Consider the following 25,564-nt stretch of genomic DNA (forward strand, 5'->3'; position numbering starts at 1 on the left):
ATTCTCCCCGTGTCTGTGTGGGTTTCCTGCCAGACTCCAAGGATGTGCAGATTTGGTGGATTGGCCATGCTAAATTACCCATTAGCATCCAAAGATGTATTGGTTGGGGGGATCAGCCAGAGTAAGCGTGGCTAATCCACCACGGGGAACAGGCAGGGATAACACACTCTTGCCAGGTAGTCAGTGCAGACTTGATGGGCTGAATGGCCTCCTTCTACACGTAGAGATTCTATGAATGACTCTTCGGGTTACTTTAGAGAACAACTGAGTCAGCGAGGCTGAGTCTGAGACGGGGGTCACCAGATTGGGCAGAGTCTGCGGGTTTCCTCGTGACATGCAAGCAATCCTCTCATAACCAGGATTATCCATGTGTGCGACTGAAGAGTAAATGCAGAAACTAACTGTTATGGTAGTGATGCAGAATTGTTATGGTACCAAAGGAGGTCATTCAGCCCATCGTGTCTGCACCAGCTCTCCAAACGAGCATAATGACTTAGTGCCTTTCCCTCATATCACTGCACATTGTCCCTATTCCAACAATCACCTAATGCCATCTTGAAAACCTTGATTGAACCTGCCTCCCCCACACCCCCCAGGCAGAGCATTCCACACCCCGACAACTCATTCTCAAACCACATTGGCTTCTTTCGCAAATCACTTCAAATTTGTGCCCTCTTGTTCCTGATCCTTGTACGAGGTTGTGTGTGGGGGGGGCAGTGGTGCAGTTTCTCCCAGTTTAATCTGTGGCCCCATCATGATTGAGTCTGATGTTCTGTCTGTTTTGAGTGAATATGAACGCAGTCAGGGCAACCGTGTGGGGCATCAGAGGCCCTGGGCAATGGGGGTGGGGGAGAGAATCCTGAAGACCCCTCGCCTCTGCATACGGGAAGAGGGATTGGTTTGTGAGGGTAAGCTGGATGGGTTAATGAGCCTGTACCCACCCACAGCTTTGAGTCAACAACTTTGGGGCAGTCAGGAGATGAGAGGATAGGGACGGGAGGAAACAATTAATAATTGAAGACGTGTCAATGCGTTGTCCTGCGAATAATTATTCGGTAATAGGATCAAATCTAAGACTTTGAGTGAGGCTTGATTGTAGATCAATGATGGGGAAAGAAAAATATTTTGTTTCACTCTGTCCGCTTGACACAAAATAAAACCCGCTCTGTTATTTTTGTGTGTGTGCAGTATATGAAGAAACACGGCAACCTGATGGCGAAGAAACATTACGAGGCAAAGATCCCTGCCTTCTATTACAGACCCCAAGCTTCAGACTGTGTGTAAGAAATCTCTTTGACTGGGGTCGGAATGAGGGAGTTTGGTGGAGCCGCTCTGCCCCACAGTTAGTAACGTGGCAGGGCATCCAGCCACACCAGCCTGGGCTGTGTCCTTAACCTATGTACCTTGGCTCAGTGACCTTTTGTACCCTCTGCTTACCAAAAATACCTGCCCTTCGAAACTTCTGTGGGGAAGGAATTTCCAGATTTCCACACTGCTTTGTGTGAGGAAGTGCTTCCTGACATCTTCCCTGACTGGCCTGATTCTAAGTTTAAGGTTCTTGTTCTGACCTTCCTTTGCCTTAAAGATCCCATGAGCTGAAGGTCCTACGTCCTCATTTGATTGTGTCTTGTAATGAAAGTGAAAAACTCAGCAGATGTGGCAGAGAGAAAGAGATAATATTTCAGGTCAACAACCAGGTCAGTAAACCTGAAACGTTAACTCTGTTTCCTACGTCCTCATCTGATTTATTATTGTCACATGTATTAGCATACAGTGAAAAGTATTGCCTGTTGCGCACCATACAAAGCATACCATTTATAGAGAAGGAGATGAGAGAGTGCAGAATGTAGTGTTACAGTCATAGCTAGGGTGTAGAGAAAGATCAACTTAATATATGGTAGGTCCATTCAAAAATCAGCAGGAAGAAGCTGTTCTTGAGTTGGTTGTTGTGTGATCTCAGACCTTTATATCTTTTTACCAACGGAAGAAGGTGGAGGAGAGAATGTCCAGGGTGAATGGGGTCCTTAATTATGCTGGCTGTTTTCCCGAGGCAGCGGAAAGTGTAGACAGAGTCAATGGATGGGAGGCTGGCTTGCGTGATTTGTTGCATTTGCATTTTTCAAGTATTTTGGCAAATTATATTTTTTACAATTATTCAGCCTGGGGATTTGCATTTATCGCTGAAAGTAAGCAGGCAGTAAAGAAGACAAATGGTATGTTGGCCTTCAGAGCGGAAGGATTTGAGTATAGGCATAGGAATGTTTTCCTTGAATTATACAGGGCCTTGGTGAGGCCACACCTAGAGTATTGTGTGCAGTTCTGGTCTCCTTTTCTGAGGAAGGATGTTCTTGCTCTCGAGGGAGTGCAGCGAAGGTTTACCAGGCTGATTCTGGGGATGGCGGGACTGATATATGAGGAGAGATTGACTAGGTTGGGATTGGTTTTGCTGGAGTTCAGATGAATGAGGGGGGATCTCATAGACAGGATTACACAGGGTAGATGCAGGGAGGATATTCCCGATGGTGGGGGAGTCCAGAACCAGGGGTCACAGTCTAAGGATTCTAGGTAGGTCGTTTAGGACGGAGATGAGGAGACATTTCCTCACCCAAAAAGTGGTGAGCCTGTGGAATTCATTACCATAGGAAGTAGTTGATGCCAAAACATTGAATGTATTCAAGAGGCGGCTGGATATAGCACTTGGGGCAAACGAGATCAAAGGTTATGGTGAGAAAGCAGGATTAGGCTATTGAGTTGGACAATCAGCCATGATCATGATGAATGGCGCAGCAGGCTCGAAGGGCCAAATGGCCTCCTCCTGCATCTATCTTCGATGTTTCTATGTTACAGGCTCAATGGGCTGAATGGCCTCTTTGTGCACAATCAGGATTCTATCGTTCTATTACCAAAAGCTATCTAAAAGCAAAATACTGCAGATGCTGAAAATCTGAAGTAAGGTCAGAGAATGCTGGAAACACTCAGTGGGTCTGGCATCATCTGTGGAGAGAGAAACAGAGTTAACGTTTCAGGTTTACTGACCTGGCCACTGACTGAAATGTTATCGCTTGTCTCCCTCTCTCTCTGCCACATCTGCAGAGTATTTCTACTTTCGTTACCAACAACTGCAGTCCGAATAAGACCAAAGGAAAGTTACGATCTGAAATTAAGGTCAAGGTTGAGTCTGAAATCTGTCGGGTAGAAGAACTAAATTTGGCCTCCTCTTCATCACAGCTCGGTGGAGAAAATCGCTTCATAATCTCTGTTTTTAATTCTGGTCTAGTAATCCCAGCTGGAAAGTTATTGTGTGCGTGTGTGTGCATTGTCTGCGCATTGTGTGTGCGCATTGTGTATTTGCATACAGATGTTGGAAAAGGACAGGATCAAATTAATTTCACCAGCTTCACCATCTGCCAGGGTTGGGGTTAGGCAAATTATCACCTTGCTCATCTGGGTTGAGGGTGGCACGGTGGCACAGTGGTTCGGGCAGCTGCCTCACAGCACCAGGGACCTGGGTTCAATTCCGGACTTGGGTCACTGTCTGTGTGGAGTTTGCATGTTCTCCCCGTGTTTGCGTGGGTTTCCTCCAGATGTTCCGGTTTCCTCCCACAGTCCAAAGATGTGCGGGATAGGATGATTGACCATGCTAAATTGATCGGGGGGAGGGGGACCCCATTTGGGCCATCATCTGCACCGCACTAGCAAAATGTAGATCAGTTTCCAGCAGGTTTCCTGGTCTGCCACTGGCAGGCACCCGTGGAAAATCCCATGGGATATTCATACCAATGTAAAAACCGATGTTTGGGCCTCCTGCCTCACTCCTCCCCACTGCCCCCCTCCAGCCCACCGCTGAACCCGCTAACAGGGTCAGGGGAGAAGTCTGCCCTATTATAGAAATTACTGACGGGGGGGGAGGTGAGACACTAATAATGGTCAGAAATGGGGACCTTGGTCCATCTCAGGGACTCCATATTAACAAACTCAATACAGACTGTGGATCAGAGGTAGAACTATCTTGGGCTCTACTTGCTTCCCAATGGCCCAAGCATGACTTGTATTGAGTTACCATAGAAACTCTACAGTACAGAAAGAGGCTGTTCGGCCCATCGAGTCTGCACCGACCATAATCGCACCCAGGCCCTAGCCCCATATCCCCTGCTTATTTACCCACTAATCCCTCTAACCTATGCAGCTCAGGGGCAACTTTTTAGCATGGCCAATCAACCTAACCCGCACATCTTTGGACTGTGGAAGGAAACTGGAGCACCCGGAGGAAACCCACGCAGACACGAGGAGAACGTGCAAACTCCACACAGACAGTGACCCGAGCCGGGAATCGAACCCAGGCCCCTGGAGCTGTGGAGCAGCAGTGCTAACCGCTGTGCTACCGTGCTGGCCTAATTGTTCTTATTGAGATGCACTTTGCTTTCACAGTGTTGAGAAACTGACACTGGCAGCATTAGTTCCCACTGTACCAACCTGGTCAGGAATTGTTTTCACAGCCCTGACCACCCTGATGTTCCTCTCTGTCCCCAATGCAGAGTTCTGAAAGAGCAGTGGATCCGAGCCAAGTACGAGCGTGAGGAATTCACTGACATGGGCAATGAGCAGCAAGGATCTGTCACTTCAGGTATGGGAGTTGGGGCCTCTCCTACAGTAAAACATCTCAACAATCTGCACAGGGACATGGAACAGACAGAATTTGACAAGGAGTCTTGTAAGGGGATATCAGGAGAGGTGATCTACAGCTTGGTCAATGACAAAAGAAAGAGGGGCCGGAGAGGTTCAGGGAGGGAATTTCGGAGCTTAAGGTCCAGGCAGGTGAAGGCACAACTGCCAATGGCAGAGCAATTAAAATCCAGGATGCTCAAGAGGCCAGAATTACAGCTCTCAATTAGTGCATCTCAATTAGAGCATTCAGAGGATTGTAGAGTTGGAGATGATGATAGATGTAGCAAGGAGCCAGGCCACGGGGTGGGGGGGGGGTTTGAAAATAAAAAGGAGATTTTTAAAATTGAGGCATTTTTTTAACCAGGAACCAATGTAAGCCGGTGAGCACAGGGGAGAAGGGGACTCGTTACGAGGTGTGATTTGCTCACAGATGTTTCTTTGTCATTATAAAGGTAATCGAATTGGCTATCTGTGGAAACGGGGAAAGGACAAAGGCAATTTTCAGCAAAGGAATTTCCGCCTTTTGGAGAAAGAGGGTGTGATATCTTACTACACTAAGGAGGTATGGCTTTTATAGAAGCATAGGATGCTACGGTGCAGAGTGAGGCCATTTGGCCTATCGAGTGTGTACCGACCACAATTCCACCCAGGCCTTATCCCCATAACCCCATGCATTTACCCTAGCTAGTCCCCCTGACACTAAGGGGCAATTTTGCATGGCCATTCCACTTAACCTACACATCTTTGGAGTGTGGGAGGAAATCGGAGCACCCAGAGGAAACCCACACAGACATGGGGAGAACGTGCAGATTCCACACTGTCAGTGACCCAAGCAGGGAATCGAACCTGGGTCCCTGGCGCTGTGAGGCAGCAGTGCTAACCATTGCGCCATTATGTCACCGTGCTGTACCACACTGCACTATCTCAGTGTTGTGGTGTTTCTTCCAGTCTGTAAAGGTTTCCCTCTCCATGTCAAACTGTGGCTGCTTAGAGCTGATAACTGGAGCCAGGCAGAGGCTCAGCTAATATCCACAAGATTGAACATTAGCAGCATTTTGTGACAGTTTGATTCCTAAACCTCCCGACTAAGGATTGAACAGCACAACCGTATATATTCACTCCCTACAACACCCGGATTGCCCAGGGCCCACTTTCAGTCCCAGGAATACACGCCCTTGCTCCCGATTGGCTCAGGTTCACACACACACGCGCTCCATTGGTTCCGGCCAGGTCATGTGGCCCGTGATTACCCATTAAAGGGGCCACAGAACTGTCCTGTTTTTTTTGGACAGGAGTTACCTGGGCAGTTTCCCACATTCCATATTTCCTACTGGTACAACATTTTCTGAAGATATAGCGTGAAATCCCATAAATGCTACATTCTTGCTTTTCAATTTCCAACTGATGGCTTTTACATGCCCTCCTTTCAGACAAATAGATCATGTTGGTCACCTTCGATCAGACTTACCCTCCTTAATGTGCGCACTTTCATATGTCACATTATCGGAAGGATGTGATCGCACTGGAGGGGGGGGTGCAGAGGAGATTCACCAGGATGCTGCCTGGGATGGAACGCTTAGGTTATGAAGAGAGGTTGGAGAGGCTTGGGTTTGCTCTGGAGGGGCGACCTGATTGGGGTGTTCAAGATGATGAGGGGCATGGCCAGAATGGATAGGGAGCAGCTGTTTCCCCTTAGTTGAAGAGTCAGTTACAAGGGGACACAGGAGTGGAAGGTTTAGGGGGGATTTAAGGAAAAACTTTTTTTTACCCAGAGGGTGGTGATGGTCTGGAATGCACTGCCTGGGAGGGTGGTGGGGGCAGGATGCCTCACATCCTTTAAAAAGTACCTGGATGATTATTTGGCATCCCATAGCATTCAAGGCTATGGGCCAAATGCTGGCAAATGGGATTAGGTGAGCAGGTCAGGGTCTTTCATGTACCAGTCTGTACTCGATGGGCTGAAGGGCCTCTCCTGCACGGTAGTATTCTGTTATTCTGTAATTTGTTTTACAACCTTGAGGAACATCTATCTGTCTTTCTGTGTCCCCATACTGCCTCTCTTTCTCTCTGTCCTGATATAGACTCTCTCTGTCCCAACGCAGACTCACTCTCTCTGTCCAAACACTGACTCACTCTCTCTTTCATTTATTATTAGTATCACAACAAAGGCTTACATTAACGTTGCAATGAAGTTACTGTAATTCCTGCTATCTTCCTCACTCTAACCAATTGCCTGTTCAGTATCAGACCTCCCTATCTCTCCGATTACAATATGGGCTGGCTAAAAATAGCTTACTGTTAACATGCTTGTAAGACAACTGATAATCATCAGCCCTAATAGCAGATGCTCTGGGTGGGAGCTTTGTCCCAAAGGGACATTGGTCGGAATTCTCACTGGCGTTGTCCCGCTGACGTTGAACCCCAGCCCCGGTGGGGTGTGTACAGAATGGGAAACCCTGTTGAAAGTGGTGGGACCTGTGGCCAATGGCAGGCCACCTCCAGCCTTGTGAAACATGCTGTGGGATGTGGAAAATCCCACCCGATATTTTTAAATTCTTCCGTCGAGATTCCCTCTTTAAGGTTACAAAATCTCATTGGATCTTCATAGACCTATGCCACCTATCAAATATAATTTTCTTTTCACGAACAAATTCCACAAAACTCTGATTCCGTTTCTTCCTTAAGTTCCTAAATCTTTTTCCTGTGTGCCTCACATGCATCGAAAACGGCAGCTTTCGTTTAATAATAAGACAGAGACAGATACATCTTCTGCAATGGGTGGAATGGCGGTTAGAACTGGGACCTGGGTTTGATTCTGGCTGTGGGTGATTGTCTGTGCGGAGTCTGCACGTTCCCCCCCCGTGTCAGCGTGAGTTTCCTCCAGTTTCCTCCCACACTCCAAAAATGTGTAGATTAGGAGGATTAGGCATGGAAAATGCGCAGAGCGACAGGGATACGGTGGAGGGTCTGGGTAAGATGCTCTGTCAGAGGGTTAGTGCAAACATGATGGGCCAAATGGCCGCCTCTATGCTGTAGGGATTCATAGAACACAGAACAGTACAGCACAGTACAGGCCCTTCGGCCCTCAATGTTGTACCGAGCTATGTCCGAACCCAAGATAAAGCTATCCCACTCCCTATCATTATGGTGTGCTCCATGTTCCTATCCAGTAACCACTTGAAAGTTCCTAAAGTGTCCGATTCCACTATCACAGCAGGCAGTGCATTCTACACCCCAACCACTCTCTGAGTGAAGAATCTACCTCTGACATCCCTCCAATATCTCCCACCATGAACCTTATAGTTATGCCCCCTAGTAACAGCTACATCCACCCAAGGAAATAGTCTCTGCACGTCCACTCTATCTATCCCCCTCGTTATCTTATAAACCTCTATTAAGTCACCTCTCATCCTCCTCCACTGTAAAGAGAAAAGCCCCAGCTCCCTCAACCTTTCCTCATAAGACCTACCCTCCAAACTAGGCAGCATCCTGGTAAATCTCCTCTGCACTCTCTCCAATGCTTCCACATCCTTCTTATAGTGAGGTGACCAGAACTGAACACAATATTCCAAATGTGATCTCACCAAGATCCTGTATAGTTGCAGCATAACCCCACAGCTCTTAAACTCAAACCACCTGTTAATAAACGCTAACACACTATAAGCCTTCTTCATGGCTCTATCCACTCGATGTAATATTGCCCAAAATATTCTCAGCCATTTTCTCAAATTGCACACAATACATATCAATCTTTTCCTCGCTGAATTTACACACTGAACAAATACTTCTTGCCAAATCAAAACCTGACCTTAAATTTGAGTCATCAGTTCAGGTAATTTAAGATTTTCTCTGTCCAGTTCCTTTCCTATTTGTCCTATCCTAGTTTCTCTTCTTCTCACGCTCTTTCTCAATCACAAGGTTTGCCTGTTCATTTGTGCAGTTTTGGTCGCTGCACTTACGCAAGGATATTTTGGCCTTGGAGGGAGTGCAGAGGAGGTTTACTAGGCTGATACCGGAGTTGAGGGGGTTGAGCTATGAGGAGAGGCTGAATAAACTAGGCTTGTACTCGTTAGAGTTTAGAAGAATGAGGGGAGATCTCACTGAGACGTATAAGATGATGAATGGGATGGATAGGATAGAGGTGGAGAGACTCTTCCCGCTCAGAAAGGACAGTAGGACTTGGGGGCACAGCCTCAAGATAAAGGGGGGGTGCGGTTTAGAACGGAGTTGAGGAGGAACTTCTTCACTCAAAGGGTGGTGAATCTCTGGAATTCTCTGCCCGTTGAGGTGGTGGAGGCTGCCTCGCTAAATATTTTTAAGATGCGGGTTGATGGGTTTTTGATAAGCGAGGGGATTAAGGGTTATGGGGAGAGGGCGGGAATGTGGAACTGAGACACGACAGATCAGCCATGATCTTATTGAATGGCGGGGCAGGCTCGAAGGGCTAGATGGCCTACTCCTGCTCCTATTTCTTATGTTCTTATGTTCTTATTTGCTCTTTGAAATTCAAGCTTTTTCTTTCCCTTTCTCTTTGTCTCTTCTGCTTCTACTTTCTCTGCGTTCAAATGTTTGCCTTCCCATATCTTCATCTAACTCAAGTTGCTTTGTTTGTAGATAATTCTAACCAACTCTGTCTGAGTACTATCTAGCCCATATACATGTACATGTACACGTACAGCTCCAGAACGGATGGAATATAAAATACTGGAAGATTTAGAATTTATTTTGATTTTATATGAACATATAGATAATATGAAAATAGCAGCAATTGTTCCACGGCAGTACTGCTCTCTTTCACTACCCTGCTTGGTTCCGTTTAGAAAAGGTCTGATTTCCTCAGCTTAATATTAGAAATTAGCTAGAATTAAGACAGACATCTAAGATCCATATCGCTTGGAGAATGCAAGAAGAGTTTGGACTGTGGAAGGCAGTGGGGAAAGAGCGGAGCAGTGAAGAAATGTTATTAATGAGAGAATTTCTGCTTTAACAGGATAAAGAACCAAAAGGAGTCATTCATGTGTCTGATCTCAATGCTACATTCCAGCCAGACAAGATTGGCAATCTAAATGGGCTGCAGATCACTTATCTGAAGGATGGACGCACCAGGAGTATGTTTGTTTACCACAAAGATGGGAAGGTAATGGAGGGTGTAACCACCCACACAGTCACAGGCAAATAGAGATGGGAAATTTCTCAAAATTGACTCCCTTTGTGTCCTGATATTGACACTCTCTCCTGATAATGGATCACATTCTGTGTCCCACACTGCCTCTCTTTCTCTCTGTCCCGATATAGACTCTGTCTCTCTGTCCCAACGCAGACTCACTCTCTCTGTCCAAACACTGACTCACTCTCTCTTTCATTTATTATTAGTATCACAACAAAGGCTTACATTAACGTTGCAATGAAGTTACTGTAAAAATCCCCTAGTCGACACACTTCGGCGTCTGTTCGGGTGCACTGAGGGAGAGTTAAGCATGGCCAATGCACCTAACCAGTACGTCTTTCAGACTGGGAAAAAACTGGAGCATCCAGAGGAAACCCATGCAGACACAGGGAGAATGTGCAGACTCCACACAGGCAGTGACCAAAGGCAGTGAATTGATCCCGTGTCCCTGGCACTGTGAGGCAGCAGTGCTAACCACTGTGCCACCGTAACGCCGTGAGGCACAGTGCTAACCACTGTGTCACCGTGTCGCAGTGAGGCAGCAGTGCTAACCCACTGTGCCACCGTGTCACTGTGAGGCAGCAGTGCTAACCCACTGTGTCACCGTGTCGCTGTGAGGCAGCAGTGTTAACCCACTGTGCCACCATGTCACTGTCAGGCGCAGTGCTAACCCCCTGTGTCACCGTGTCGCTGTGAGACAGCAGTGCTAACCCACTGTGTCACCGTGTCGCTGTGAGGCAGCAGTGTTAACCCACTGTGCCACCATGTCACTGTCAGGCGCAGTGCTAACCCACTGTGTCACCGTGTCGCTGTGAGGCAGCAGTGCTAACCCACTGTGTCACCGTGTCACTGTCAGGCGCAGTGCTAACCGCTGTGTCACCGTGTCGCTGTGAGGCAGCAGTGCTAACCCACTGTGTCACCGTGTCGCTGTGAGGCAGCAGTGCTAACCCACTGTGTCACCGTGTCGCTGTCAGGCAGCAGTGCTAACCCACTGTGTCGCTGTGAGGCAGCAGTGCTAACCCACTGTGTCACCGTGTCGCTGTGAGGCAGCAGTGCTAACCCACTGTGTCATTGTGTCGCTGTGAGGCAGCAGTGCTAACCCACTGTGCCACCATGTCACTGTGAGGCAGCAGTGTTAACCCACTGTGTCACCGTGTCGCTGTGAGGCCGCAGTGTTAACCCGCTGTGCCACCGTGTCACTGTGAGGCAGCAGTGCTAACCCACTGTGTCACCGTGTCGCTGTGAGGCAGCAGTGCTAACCCACTGTGCCACCATGTCACTGTGAGGCAGCAGTGTTAACCCACTGTGTCACCGTGTCGCTGTGAGGCAGCAGTGTTAACCCACTGTGCCACCATGTCACTGTCAGGCGCAGTGCTAACCCACTGTGCCGCCTGTCCCGATGCCAACTCTCTCTGTCCAACATTTGATTTTTTCTGTTTGTCCCAGGAAATTGTGGATTGGTTCAATGCGATCAGAGCAGCTCGTTTCCGATATCTCAGAAGTGCTTTCCCCACAGCTAGTGATGCAGAGGTGAGCTCAGAGCTTAACTTGACTTTTAGTCATATAAAGACAAATAATGATGCACAATGCATAATAATATCAATAATAATTGATTTATTTTTGTCACGTGTATTAACATAGTGAAAAGTATTGTTTCTTATGCACTATACAGACAAAACATACCATTCATAGAGAAGGAGACAGTGCTGTAGTGTTACTGTCATAGCTAGAGTGTAGAAAAAGATCAACTTAACAAGGTAGGTCCATTCAGAAGTCTGACAGCAGCAGGGAAGAAGCTGTTCTTGAGTCGGTTGGTACGTGACCTCAGACTTTTGTATCTTTTTCCCAATGGAAGAAGGTGGAAGAGAGAATGTCCGGGGTGCACGGGGACCTTGTTGTGCTGGCTGCTTTTCTGAGGCAGCAGGAAGTGTAGACAAAGTCGATGAACTGGTTTTCATTCATAACCCTTTGTAGTTTCTTGCGCTCTTGGGCAGAGCAGGAGCCCATACCCCAAGCTGTGATATAACCAGAAAGAATGCTTTCTATGGTGCATCTGTAAAGGCTGGTGAGAGTGGTAGCAGACATGCCACATTCCAGCGCCTGTTCAGGGACACTGAGGAAAAATGTAGCACGGCCTATCCACCTAACCAGCATATGTTTTGGACTTTCAGTATTCCAGATGTGGTCTCACTAAAGCCCTGTACAATTGTAGCAAGACTTCTTTATGCCTGTACTCCAAACCCTTGCAATAAAGCCAGCATGTTTTGCCTTCTCGATTGCTTGCTTGTGTTCCTTCCATGAACATGTGGAAATTAAGCTGCACCTTCAGATGGTGTCTCTGGAGGGCTGCACAGAATCTCTACAGTGCAGAAGGACTCCTTTCAGCCCATCAAGCCTGCACTGACAACAATCCCACTCAGACTCGATCCATGTAACCTCACATATTTACCCTGACTGAGCTTGGTCAATCAACCTAACATCTTTGGAGTGTGGAAGGAAACTGGAGCGCATGGGGAGAATGTACAGACTCCACACAGACAGTGACCCAGGGCTGGAAGTGAACCCAGGTCTGTGAGGCAGCATTGCCACTGCAAATAGATGAGGAAATAGGAGGGAAGAATAATCAGAAAGAAGGGGAAAAATTTATTTTGCTTGAGGTGGACAGAAGATACCGGCAAAGAGAAAGACCTTGAGAAGGAAGAGAGTAGGCAGCAGAGTGAAGTGGTATTTGGAAAGGCTTTGACGACACAGGCCTTGCGACTGTTTGCAATGGAAAGGATGATGCATGACTTGAGGGTTTCTTACAGGTGACGTTTCTTGATTAATCTGTGGGACAATTCTGCAAACACTGGCACAAAACCTCAGCTATTTGTGGGAAGGACTTTGCGGGGTCTACTAGGCTGGGCGTGCCTGTGGCTCGCTGTAAGGTTTTCGGTCAGCTTTTATTCTTTTTTGACTTTGCTGTAGCAGTTTCATTTAACTAGACCATTTTACGGAGTAGATTAGGGAGGGGGGAACTGTTCCCATTGGTGGAAGGATCGAGAGGACATAGATCTAAAGTAATTGGCGATGAGAAAATACTTCTCACGCAACAAGTAGTTAGGGTCTGGAATTCACCATCTGAGAATGTGGTGGCATTTAATAGGGATTAGATGATTATTTGAAAAGAAACAAAGGGAAGGGTTATGGGGAGAAGGCAGGAGAATGGCACAAAGTGAATTGCTGATTCAGAGAGCTGGTGCAGACACAGTGGGCCAAATGTGCTCCTCTGCATTGCAATAATTCTGTGAATATTGACGTTACAAGTTTCAAAAGACATTGTGCTTTTCTGTTCTAAGGATTAAAGTGAATTACCTCACATTTCCCCTCATTATACACCACCTCCAAACTTGTTGCCCACACTCAGCTATATCTCTCTGTAGCCTCCTCTTGCATATACAAGCACTGAAATACACATATGCACAAATACAGATATTCACACACATACAGACACGCCCACACACACATACCCACTCAAACACAAACAGACACACACAGGCTCACACCCACACACATACAGACACACACCCACACAAACATATATAGACTCACGTCCACACATAACAGCACATACAGACACACACACATGGTTTTGACTAGCTAACTTTGTACAGAGTCTCGAGGGTGCCATGTAGTTAGATTGTTTTATAAATGTTTATTTGTTTGGGTGGTACAATGGTTAGCACTGCTGCCTCACGGCACTCGGGACCAGGGTTTAATTCTGGTCTTGGGTGGCTGTGTGGAGTTTGCACATTCTCCCCATGTCTGCGTGGGTTTCATCCGGGTGCTCCGGTTTCCTCCCACAGTCCAAAGATTTGCGGGATAGATTTATTGATCGCCCCTTAGTAAAATAAAAGTTTATTCATTAGTCACAAGTAAGGCTTACATTAACACTGCAATGAAGTTTAGTGTCCCAGAAGCGCAAAGCAAGGGGATTAGCAGGGTAAGTATGTGGGTTTACAGGAATTGAGACTCGGTGGGATTGTTATTGGTGCAGACTCGATGGGCTGAATGGCCTCCTTCTGCACTGTAGGGTTTCTATGCTTGTAAGCTGAGGGAGGTGACAGTGTTACCTAAGATCTAATTATAACAACCATCTCCTTACAATACTGGGTTTTTTAAAATTGTACCATTTGCTGGGGAAGCGCTGACAGGCGGTGGTACCAACAGAGACAGTGGGAGGGGGGTGGAATGTAACTTGTGAAGAAGGTTCAATATTTTCTGTGTCTGTGAAGTGTCTGCTGAACTGACTCGTGTGTTATGTATTTTCTCAGCTCATACCAAAGTTAACAAGGAATTACATAAAAGAAGGATACATGGAGAAAACAGGCCCCAAAGTACGTACATTGTGCAAGAACCTACAGAATAAACTTGATGTGTTCAGTATAGAATCTGTAAATTTCTCATTGGATTTACCTTTTGTTATGATTTGGTTAGGGACCAGTAACTTTTAGACAATGTTTTAAACACCAGTTATCTATTAAGATAAGGGCACAACCTCAGGCCTTCTAAACAGAGATGATGAAGAATTTCTTCAGCCAGAGAGTGGTGAATCTGTGGAACTCTTTGCCACAGAAGGCTGTGGAGGCCAGGTCACTGAGTGTCTTAAAGACAGAGATAGATAGGATCTTGATTAATCAGGGGATTGGGGGTTATGGGGAAAAGGCAGGAGGACGGGGATGAGAAAAAGATCAGTAGTGATATTGTGGAGCAGACTAGATGAGCAAAGTGCTGCTCCTCTGTCTTATGGTCTAAAAGAATAAAACCTTAAGCTTCCATGGATGCAAACAAACAAAATAAATTTTACTATACAGTCAGAAAAGTAAAATAATTTACGCTATCTGTCCTGTATTCTAATATTCAGAGTTAACAGGAGGTAAATACGAATCAACAGACAAATTAGTCACGCCACCATACTGCATATTAAATGAGTTGTGAATAAGACATTTGCACAGATTTCCCAACAACCAACCCAGACTGTGAGTCACAATATCTCGTTCAAATTCTGTCTCCCTCATGAGAGAATCTAACTCTTCAGTTTTGAAGGTCTGGTCTCTGAATTAACTCATAAGCCACTCTGACTTAGATTGCCTCGGTGATTGCTCACCTCACAATGGTCCAATCTCTCCTCCGGAGATTGTCCACAGGATTCACAAAGCATCTAAGTACTGGCTGATTTCCAACTCATTTTTTTAGATCACTATCTTCTCCAAGATGCTGCTGCCCTGGGTTTCTCCGAACTCTAATCTCCCAGCTGCAGCAGGCTATAAATGGATCTCAGGGCTTCTCTGAATCCTAACTGCCTGGCACCGTCCCAAAGCTGATACAAAATCCAGTGACATTCCGCCATGTTATCAGCAGCCTAGGATTACTGAGCTCTAACTGCTTGGAGCTTGCTAACAATTTTCAGGGCTTCTCTGTAAGCTGCCAACCACACAAGGTCCAAACTGCAACCAAACACTGCTCCCAGTAAACACACAGATAACTGGAAACAGAGGTGGAATTTGAATTCAATAAAAATGACCTAGAATTAGGAATCTACTGACGATCATGAAACCATTGTCAATTGTCAGAAAAACCCATCTGGTTCGTTAACGTCCTTTAGGAAAGGGAATCTGCCATCCTTACTTGGTCTGGCCCACACGTGACTCCAAAGCCACAGCTATGTGGTTGACTCTTAACTGCCCTCCAAGGGCAACTAGGGATGGGCAATAAATGCTGGCCAGCCATCGATGCCCATGTCCCACAAATGAATAATTTTTAAAAATGACATATAGTTAACAACACTTGCAATAAAAGTTTGAACCAGTGCTGATATATTTTCCAACATGGGGACTTTCTACATTTAGATGATTAGAGAGGAAATGAAATCATTCAGGAGGTTGGCTTGAAGCTGCTTGGTCATCTGCACTGATGGATATTCCCAAGGCACTAAGATATTAGGGCCTGGGTGGGATTGCTGTTGGTGCAGACTCGATTCTGCACTGTAGAGATTCTGTGTTGGGGTGTGTGCGTGTGTGTGCGCGTGTGTGCGCGCACGCACAAAACAAGGTGCCATGAATGTGATAGTCACTAATAACAGGGAATTCAAGAAAATATTCTTTATGAATGCAGAGTAAGAAGTGAATGAGGCAAATAACTCCAATAGGTTTTAGGGGAAGCTGAGTATTCATTTCAGGGAGAAAGGGTGGGAAGAATATACTGATAGTATCAGCTGGAGTGAGTGAGGGAAACTCATGTGGAACAGCAGCTGGATATGTTGGTTTCTATGGGCTGTTATTGAGCTGGAGATCTTGTGTAATTTTATGTAAGAAAATATATATCACAGAAGTAAAGTAAAAAGAGTGAATAGAAAATTAAATACACATGTGAAATATCCAAGTGTTAAACAGAGAACGATCAATCTTAAACTCTGTAAGAAAACTAACAGTGATTCTCTTTTGTAGCAAAAGGAATCTTTTAAGAAGCGATGGTTCACATTGGATAATCAGGATCGCAAACTGTTGTACTTTAAAGAACCGCTGGTGAGTGACTGAGGCGCTATTTTACCATTTGGATTCTAAGTGCTGGGCAGACTTGAAATTGGGAGTGTTTCAGATCCAGCTTTTAGACCTGTTCTCAGGCACCCCCATACACACACTATCTGAAAAGAAAAATCAGTGATTCCGAATCGCGCTGTAGATGGGGTTTAACGCGCCCAAAATCCTGCAGCTCCAATCACAGCCTCCAACTGTGCATGTGCAGAATGCAGCTCCCCTGCCACATTGCTTCTGGGCTGGATAATACCTCCCCTCAGCCCCCACAGACATTGCTCCACCCCCACATCATTACTGACCTCCTTATCCCTCCCACCCCCTCTGTCACCTAGACCAATTGCTGGCCCCTTCCTCTCCCCCCACCCACCAATCTCAGGCAAAGTGGCAGCGGATGACCCCCTACAGTGCAGAAAGAGGCCCTTTGGCCCATCGAGTCTGCACTGAACACAATCCCACCCATGCCCTACCCCCGTATCCCTACATATTTTACCCACTAATCCCTCTAACCTACACATCCCTGGACACTAAGGGACAATTGTAGCATTGCCAATCAACCTAACCTGCGCATCTTTGGACTGTGGGAGGAAACCGGAGAACCCGGAGGAAACCCACGCAGACACGAGAAGAATGTGCAAACTCCACACAGACAGTGACCCGAGCCGGGAATCGAACCCGGGTCCCTGGAGCTGCGAAGCAACAGTGCTAACCACTGTGCTACCGTGCCACCCTTACGCCTCTATAGTTGGACGCTTGGCATTTAGCTCCTCACTAACTGGAGTGCCGAATCGGACTTTTGTAGAGCATGTCTGTTTCACGCCGATTCAGGATGGGTGAACGCGGTGGTAAAGGGGGAAGTGCCGGTAAAGTTGGGCGTGCAGCCCATTAAGTCAATTTAAATATATTCAAATGGCTGTCACGCCCATTTCGGGTGCGGTCCCGATCGTGACCATTTTCTGGCCTTGGTTAATAGGGAACTGACGTGTAAACGACACGGATCGCGCTACTTGCCTCAAGCCCAACTTTACCAAGTTTTTGCGCCCAAAAACAAATGCAACTTGATGGTAAAATCAGGCCCAGTGTGTCTGCACAGTGCACCGAGTGGCAGAATGCCAGAGAGGAAGTCTTGTGGAGCAATGGGTAGCATCCCTGCCTTTCAGCCAGAAGCTCCGGTTTTGAGTCCCACCCCACGACTTAACAGCCGAGGAAAGTACAATCATAACGCAGTCCAACAGGTTGAGTGTCAACCTGCAAACATGCCAATGGCTGGCGGTATAAGAGTGGGAAAGATTCCTGGTCAGCCACGTTTGATATGGAATGGTGTCCCTTAAGCCTCTGGCCATCTGTTCTGGCAATTACTAGCTTTGGAAACAGATTAAAGTCTGCCTTAGCGCACCACTGGGTGCAGGGAGAGAACTGGAGAATGCCAGGGACAAGATAATGGAGAACACGGTTACTAATGTTAGATTGATTGCTGATTTTTTCTTTCAATTTTTGCCCGTGATTATTGGTCATCTTGTTCTCCAGATGAGTTGAGGAGGGAAGCTAAATTACTCATGGTCTGTTTGAGTGCATTCCTGCCAGCATTTTGCCTTCCTTCCTGAAACTGCTGTCTTCTGCACATCAGTCCAACAATATCTCAGTCAAGGGAATTTGTTCTTAACTGTGAGGCTTGACAATGGATATTTATTTGACCAACACCAGACAGCTATTGCTTCAGCCTGTTCCTACCCCATAGAAATGTTTTCTTCCCATCTGGAGCCCATATCTCTCCCCTTGTTTCTTCCCTTCCTTGGGCAGCCCAGTGCCACAGTGGTTAGCATTGCTGCCTCGCAGCTCCAGGGACCTGGGTTCGATATCTGGCTCGAGTCACTGTCTGTATTGAGTTTGCACATTCTCCTTATGCTTGCATGGATTTCCTCCGGGTGTTCTGGTTTCCTCCCACAATCCAAAAAGGTGCAGGTTAGGTGCATTGGCCGTGGTAAATTGCCCCTTGGTGTCCTAGGATGTATAGGTTACAAGAGTTAGCAGGATAAATATGTGGGGTTATGGGAATAGGGCCTGGTGGGAATGTTGTCAGTGCAGACTCAATGGGCCGAATGGCCTCTTTCTGCATTTTAGGGTTTCTATGGTTCTTTATTTACTTCCCACATCTGTCACTCTTTCAACTTCCTCCACCGCTTTAGCACTTCCCAGTTTCCTGACCCTAACCACTTCCTTTCACTAGTGACATGTAATGGTTCTACACTTCAATGCCCCACTAGGTCAATCTGAATGTTCTCCATTTCTTCTTTGGAGGCCCAACCAGTTCCCACCCACCACCACTCTCCTCTGCCTGACTAAATTGGTTTTCACTTCGAAAAACTTCACCCATTCCCTCCAAACAAGGGGTATGGAATCTGCATGGATTGCAGCTGTGTCTGCTTTTTAAAAATCAGAAATGTGGAACATTCCTTGTCCAGTATGACTCCGATTCCCTTCCTTAATGCTTGTTGCTGAAGACTGATGACTGTATCTATGCTCTTTGCTGCCCTCATCCTGAAACTGGACAAAAAAAAATCAACTTTTCTTCTAATTTCCATTCTTCTCCCACTTTCACATGGTCCAACTCGGACTCTTCCACAGATATTTGAATAAGAGAAGTTAAAGTGAGCATTGGTCCTCTGGAAAATTAGGCTGTGGAATTAATAATGGAAAATAAAGAGATGGCAGATGGATTGAACAGATATTTTACATCAGTCTTCACTATAGAAGATACAAGTAACATATCAAAAATAGCTGTAACTAGCTATGAATCTGTAATTGGAAGAGGGAGGAATTCAGAAAAATTACAATCACCAAGACAGTGATACTTAATAAATTGCTGGAGCTGTGTGTTGACAAGTCCCTGGGTCCTATGCTCATAAAGTGACTGGTGGGATGCACTGGCTTTAATGTGGCAGAATTCCTTAGGTTCGGGAAGACACCATTAGATTGGAAAAATGCAAATCTGTTCAAAAAGGGAAAGCAGAAGACTATAGGCCAGTTAACCTAATATCTGTCATCGGGAAAATTTGGAAACTATAGTTAAGGATGTTACGGCAGGGCACTTAGCAAAATTCAAGGCAGTCAGGCAGAGTCTACATGGTTTTGTGAAAGGGAAATTGTTTAGCCATTTTATTCTTTGAAGGAGTCACATATGCTGTGCATAAAGGGGTGGATATTCTGGACTTAGGTTTCCAAAGGCATTTGAAAAGATGTCACATCAAAGATCATTGCAGAAAATAAAAGTTCATAGTGTAGGGGGTAACATATTGGCATGGATAGAGGATTGTTAGTTAACAGGAAGAGAGAATAATAAATAGGTTTTTTTGGAAGGCAAGATGTGATGAATAGTATGTCACAGGGATCAACTTTTTTCCAATTTATATAAATGACTTGGGTGAAGAAACAGAAGGTATGGTTGCTAATTTTGCTGATGATACAAAGATAGGTAGGAAAGTATATTGTGAAGAGGTCATAAACAGATTCCAAGGGGACACAGGTTAAGTGAATTGGCAAAGATGTGGCAAATGGAATATACTGTGGGAAAATGTGGAATTGCCAATCTTGGCAGGAAAAATAAAAGCACATAATCTAAATGGTGAGAGATTGCAGAGAGACCTAGGTGTTCTGGTGCATGAATCACAAAAGGTAAGTATATGGGTGCAGCAAGTAATTAGGAAAGCTAATAGAACATTATCATTTATTGAGAGGGGAATTTTAATATAAAAATAGGGAGGTTATGTAAAAGTCATTGGTGAAATCACATCTGGACAGTACTGGTCTCCTTATTTAAGAAGGATTTAAATGCATTTGAAGCAGTTCAGAAGAAGTTGACTGAACTAATACCAGGAATAGGCAGGTTATCTTCTGAGGAAAAAATTGGAGTGGCCAGAATCGTATCTACTGGAGTTTAGAGGAGCAAGAGGTGACTTGATTGAGACATAAGATCCTGAGGGGTCTTGACGGGGTGGATGTGGAGAGGATGTCTCCTCTTGTGGGAGAATCTAGAACCAGGGGTCACAGTTTGAGAATAAGGGGTTCCCATTTAAGACAGAGATGAGAAGATTTTTTTTCTCTCTCAGGAGGTAGAGTGTTTTTGGAACTCTTCCTCAAAAGGCAGTGGAAGCAGAGACTTTGAATGTTTTCAATGCAGAGATAGATTCTTAATAAACAAAGAGCTGAAAGGGGGTATGTGGAAGGTTGCAGTCAGAATATGATCTTGAATGGAGGAGCAAACTTGAAGGACCAAGTGGCTGACTCCTACTCCTAACTTGTATTTTCTTCTGTTCTTCCTTTTCTTAAACTCACTTGCCATTTCTGGGAGAGGCTACCAACCACTTCCCACTACAAATTCACTGACTCCCACAGATATCTTGACTATATTTCCTCATACCCTGCTTCTTCTAAGGACTTCATTCATTCTCCCAGTTCCTGCCTTTGCTGAATCAACTCTGATGATGCAACCTTCCATACTATTATATGTCTTACTTTCTCAACTGAGGATTCCCTCACACTGTGGTTGATGGGGCCCCAGATTGTGTCCATTCCAGTTCCTGGACTTGTGTTCTCACCCCTTCCAACTCTCCCAGAATCATTCTAAGATTCTCTTGTCCTCATCTTCCAACCTGCCAGCCTCTTTATTCAACAGATTATCCTCCGCCTTTCCCTTGAATTCCAGTGCCAACACCAAATGCATCTTCCTCAGCATTCCAAAGGGACTGTTTCCTGTGTGACACCCTGGTCCGTCATCCCCATCATCATTTCCCTTTTTACATCACATCAAAGGTTGTTGCAGGAAATAAAAGCTCATAGTATAGGAAGTAACATACTGGCATGGATAGAAGATTGGTTAATTGACAGGAAGAGAAAAGCAATAAATTTTTGTTTTGGAATGCAAGATGTGATGAATATATGCCACAGGGATCAACTTTTTACAATTCATACAAATGACTTGGGTGAAGAGACAGAAGGTATGGTTGCTAAATTTACTGACACTGGGGGGGAAGAGGGAAAAAGAACCAATTGCTTGTCATTTTAACTCAGCCCCATTTCCATTCTTACTCCTCCAAGACTGTTTTCAAGAAGTTCAATGGAATTTTGAGGAATCTTTCAATTAAGCACCTCACTGCGTCTGGATTCAGCACAGAATGCAACAATTTCAGATCATAGCCTCGACCCCCATTTCTATGCTTTTAATTTTCCTGGGCATTTTTTTGGGTTTTGTTTTGGTCACTAGCAATTGTTTGTGGTTCAACTTCCATTTAGCTCTCCTTTAGAGCCATCTTTTGTTTAATCACATGTCCCATAACGAATCCCTTTTGCTCCCCATCTTGCTTGAAACCTATTATCAAGCTGGAATGTTAACTGTTTCTCTTCCACAGATGCTGCCTGACTTGCTGAATATTCAAGTCAAGGACCTAGTTTTATCCAACAAGTCACCTGATAACAAACTAATGCAATTCGATCACAATTTTTTTCTCCATTTGTGGACAACTTGATAGCTTCAATTTCTCCATCAGGCATGTTTGATTAAAAATGGCCACGCCCTTGAACCTAAGACCCATTGGTTGTGTCACGGATTTTAGTCAGAGTCATTGGAAGGGGGAACCATTGTTCCATTTTCTTCCTTTGTAGATTTATCAGAGGATAGATGTGCTGTAGTGGCTGCGAGAGATCAGTCAGCTTGGAGTCAGGAAGTTGTGGGTTCAAGCCCTATTCCTGGGTATTGAGTTCTAAAAACCAAGCTGGTGCTGCCAGTGCAGTACTGACAGAATGCTACGCTGTTGGAGATGCTATCTTTCAGATGAGGTATAAAACTGAGATCGTGACTACCCTCTCTAGTGGTCATAAAAAATCCCATGACAATGCATCAAAGAGCAGGGAAATTTTTCCTGTGTCCTGGGCCCGTATTTATCCCTCAACCATCATTACTACAAACAGTACATAAAAGCATTGCAGAAAATCTGAAAAAAAAAGCATCTGTGAATAGGATTAAGTTGATTTATTAGTGTCACAAGGACGCTTATGTTAACACTGCAATGAAGTTACTGTGAAAATCCTTTAATCACCACACTCTGGCGCCTGTTCAGGTACACTGAGGGAGAATTTAGCATGGCCAATGCACCTAACCAGCACATCGTTCGGACTGTTGGAGGAAACCGAGCACCTGGACAAAACGCACACAGTGAGAATGTGCAAGCTCCACACTGACAGTAACTCAAGCTGGGAATTGAACCCAGGTCTCTGGTGCTGTGAGGTAGCAGTGCTAACCGCTGCCACCTGATGTGCCATTAATATTTCAGGTCAACAACACTTTGTCAAAACTCACTAAGATTATCATTATTACATTGTGGTGTGGGGGAAATCAGGTCATTCACTAATTAGCAGCTGCATTTCCTCAGATGATCTGCTCTTAAACGAGTATTTAATTGGCTGTCAAAAGCTTTGGGACATCATAAAACAGATTCTTTTTTTCAGGATGCTTATGCACAAGGGGAGGTGTTCATTGGGCATTCGGAACATGGATATAACGTGACAGAGGGCTTACCACCCGGCCTGAAAGGCAACAAGTGGAGATTGGGGATAACAATCGAGACACCAGAGAGGAAGTTTGTGTTTACCTGTCAGGATGAGAAGGACCTCAAGGAATGGATTGGAGCTTTCAAAGAAGTGATTTTCAAACCGATGTCCATCCAGGATTACACAGGTAAGAAGGAACATACCTGCAATCCTGGGAGGTTCAACAAGGAATCACCTGGTTGAAAAATGTCATTTTGAGCTCTCCCAGTGACTGGTCTGTGTTGAGTTAGCTCAAGGGAGCCATGGCTAAAATTGACTATTATTGAGCTTATCCATAGTCTGAAGAGCCAAATGGGCTGCTTCTGTACTGTAAATGATTCTATATGCCTTTCTTCATTTATGATTGCAGATGGACAGTATTGGAAAATATTCAATTATGTTGATCATTGTACTTCGACCAGCTGAAGTACAATGCACAGTCCAGTGAAGTGTTGTGTCCTGTGGCTTGAGGACAGACTGTAATGCCCCTTATTACTGTCCTATCTTCCTCAGAACAAAATGAGACTGAGCCTGGGCCCACCCTCCCCCCGTAGATCTGAGTTACTGAACAGCTGACATAACTCACTGAATCATCAAGATTGCCCAACACTGTTAACATTTCTTATTCTATAAAACTGCTCTTCCTTCAAAGGATGATGCACGGCAGAATGAAAACATGGCACTGAAAAACAAGATTCAGTAAAGCAGCGTAAAAATAATCAAACTAGTTCCTCTGTGTGTAATTTTACCAAATCTCTCTTTATTTTTCCAGTTGAGGCTTCATTAAGGCGGAAGCAAAGGTGATGATAACTTAAGATGGCCAGACTCATAATGGGGCATTGCACACAGAAGATATTCTGCAATACATGAGTGACACACTCTTCTTTTGGATGACAGTTCTTCACCCGGAAGAGTATATGGCCACCTGCACACTGAATGCCACAGGGTGTCTGCTAATCTCTGGGCTTGGACAGCAGAGCTACTCATTGATTCAACTTCACCATCAGCAGCCCAGTGACTCCACCATAGGGGTGCTTCTATTACCTGCTACAATTGAGTTGTGAACAGTTGTTACGTGAGCAAAGCAGCATTGGGACTGTACACCCTGGAGAGCAGGGACCGGATCGACAACACTTTGAAGAATTTTCTCAAAACCATTTCTTTCTGTACCACTGGATTTGGAATGCAGCCAAGCTGAAGGCAAAGCCCAAGAGGCAGCTGCGATTATTTCAGAAAGTGATGGAACTCCTGGTTTAAGACAATATGGTGATAGCTCAGTCACATTGATGTGTATTTTGTTAGTTTCGCTCAGATTGTGATCCTTTATTTAACAGGAACCCCTGAGATCATGGATTAAATGACAGTGTTTTACTTATAAGTTATTTATTTGAAAAAAAATTCAGCTTCCCAGTGGCAGGAGCACTGCCCTCAGTGATGCTGAACCAGAATAACCAGGAACGTTCAGTGATGCCTTGCACAGTTAAATAGTCTGCCAAAATTTGGTATCAAAGCTCACCCAGGACAAACAACTTTCTCCACAAACTGCATTTAATATTTTTAACATGGTGTACAAGAGTGAACACAAATGAAAATTACTGCATCTCGCTCATTCCAACTTGCTAAACACGAGCTGATTTTTTTCCACCCGTGAATTCCAAATTCCATTATGAAAAGAGTTTTTGCTTTCAGTTCCCATGGATGAACGTGAGGGCGACTGTCAGGTTTTCCTGCAATTTAACAGGGTGAACAGCAAATGGAAAACGGGTTTCCATCAAGATATTGCAAGGAGGAACTGGGTACATTCCACGACACTGAGATCAAGTTTGCAGCTGAGAAATAAACATTAGTGATACAAATATTGCAACTATTATAGCAACCATTTTGAATGTGCTGCTGTAAATGTAAAAGAACAGCTTGTGCGAGCTGAATGGCACCAATGATTTTCCAAGATGGCGCTGGAGTGAGGCAAGCTGTGCCCAGCATTCTTTCTAAATCTAATGATGAACCCAATAATTTCTGAAATTGTCAAATCACCTAACAGATTTTATAAACCTCAATTAAATTTCTTCTCACTCTATTCTGTAGGATAAACATCCCCAGCCAATCTAATCTTTCCTCGTACACTACCATAACTGTTTGTAGTCGTGCCAACACTCTCAAATCTTCCGTACCCTCTTGGTGGTCACATCCCTTCTGTAATGCAATGAGCAGAACTTAAGCAGTAATGTAGTTGTGGTATTTTATTCAGTTCCAGCATAATCTCTGTACTTTAATATTTCAGGGCCCGGCCAATATTACACCCCATTCACCTACTTCTCGACATTATTTATCTGATCTGCTACCTCAGGGTCTGTGGCTCAATATCCTCCCATTTATTGTGTACTCCTTGCCTCATCTTCCCTTGCAAAACGCATGGTTTCATATTTCTCTAGATTAAATTCCATCTAATCCTTTTCTGCTCACCTATTTTTGATACATTTCTTGCCTGCAGCTTTCTTCCTCACAACGAAATTGACCAATTAATAGCACCATCCGCAAATTGCTCAATCACGTCCCTACGTTTAAATCTAGATCACTG

The 25,564-nt window shown here is 45.1% G+C and overlaps 1 protein-coding gene across 1 annotated transcript in view; it reads left to right on the forward strand.

Moving 5' to 3' along the window:
- The window catches only part of adap2 (ArfGAP with dual PH domains 2), a 36,483-nt gene extending 11,534 nt beyond the window's left edge, over positions 1–24,949 (forward strand). The window contains exons 3-11 of the mRNA XM_080209326.1: positions 1,189–1,280; positions 4,536–4,624; positions 5,118–5,227; positions 9,656–9,802; positions 11,279–11,362; positions 14,146–14,208; positions 16,318–16,395; positions 22,906–23,134; positions 23,759–24,949. Coding sequence (XP_080065452.1) covers positions 1,189–1,280; positions 4,536–4,624; positions 5,118–5,227; positions 9,656–9,802; positions 11,279–11,362; positions 14,146–14,208; positions 16,318–16,395; positions 22,906–23,134; positions 23,759–23,790 — 924 coding nt within the window. The 3' untranslated portion in view covers positions 23,791–24,949. The remainder of the gene's footprint in view (positions 1–1,188; positions 1,281–4,535; positions 4,625–5,117; positions 5,228–9,655; positions 9,803–11,278; positions 11,363–14,145; positions 14,209–16,317; positions 16,396–22,905; positions 23,135–23,758) is intronic.
- Positions 24,950–25,564: the final 615 nt, after the last annotated feature.

The sequence above is a fragment of the Carcharhinus amblyrhynchos genome, chromosome 21, assembly GCF_965287045.1.
Source record: "Carcharhinus amblyrhynchos chromosome 21, sCarAmb.v2.hapA, whole genome shotgun sequence".
Lineage (NCBI taxonomy): Eukaryota > Metazoa > Chordata > Chondrichthyes > Carcharhiniformes > Carcharhinidae > Carcharhinus > Carcharhinus amblyrhynchos.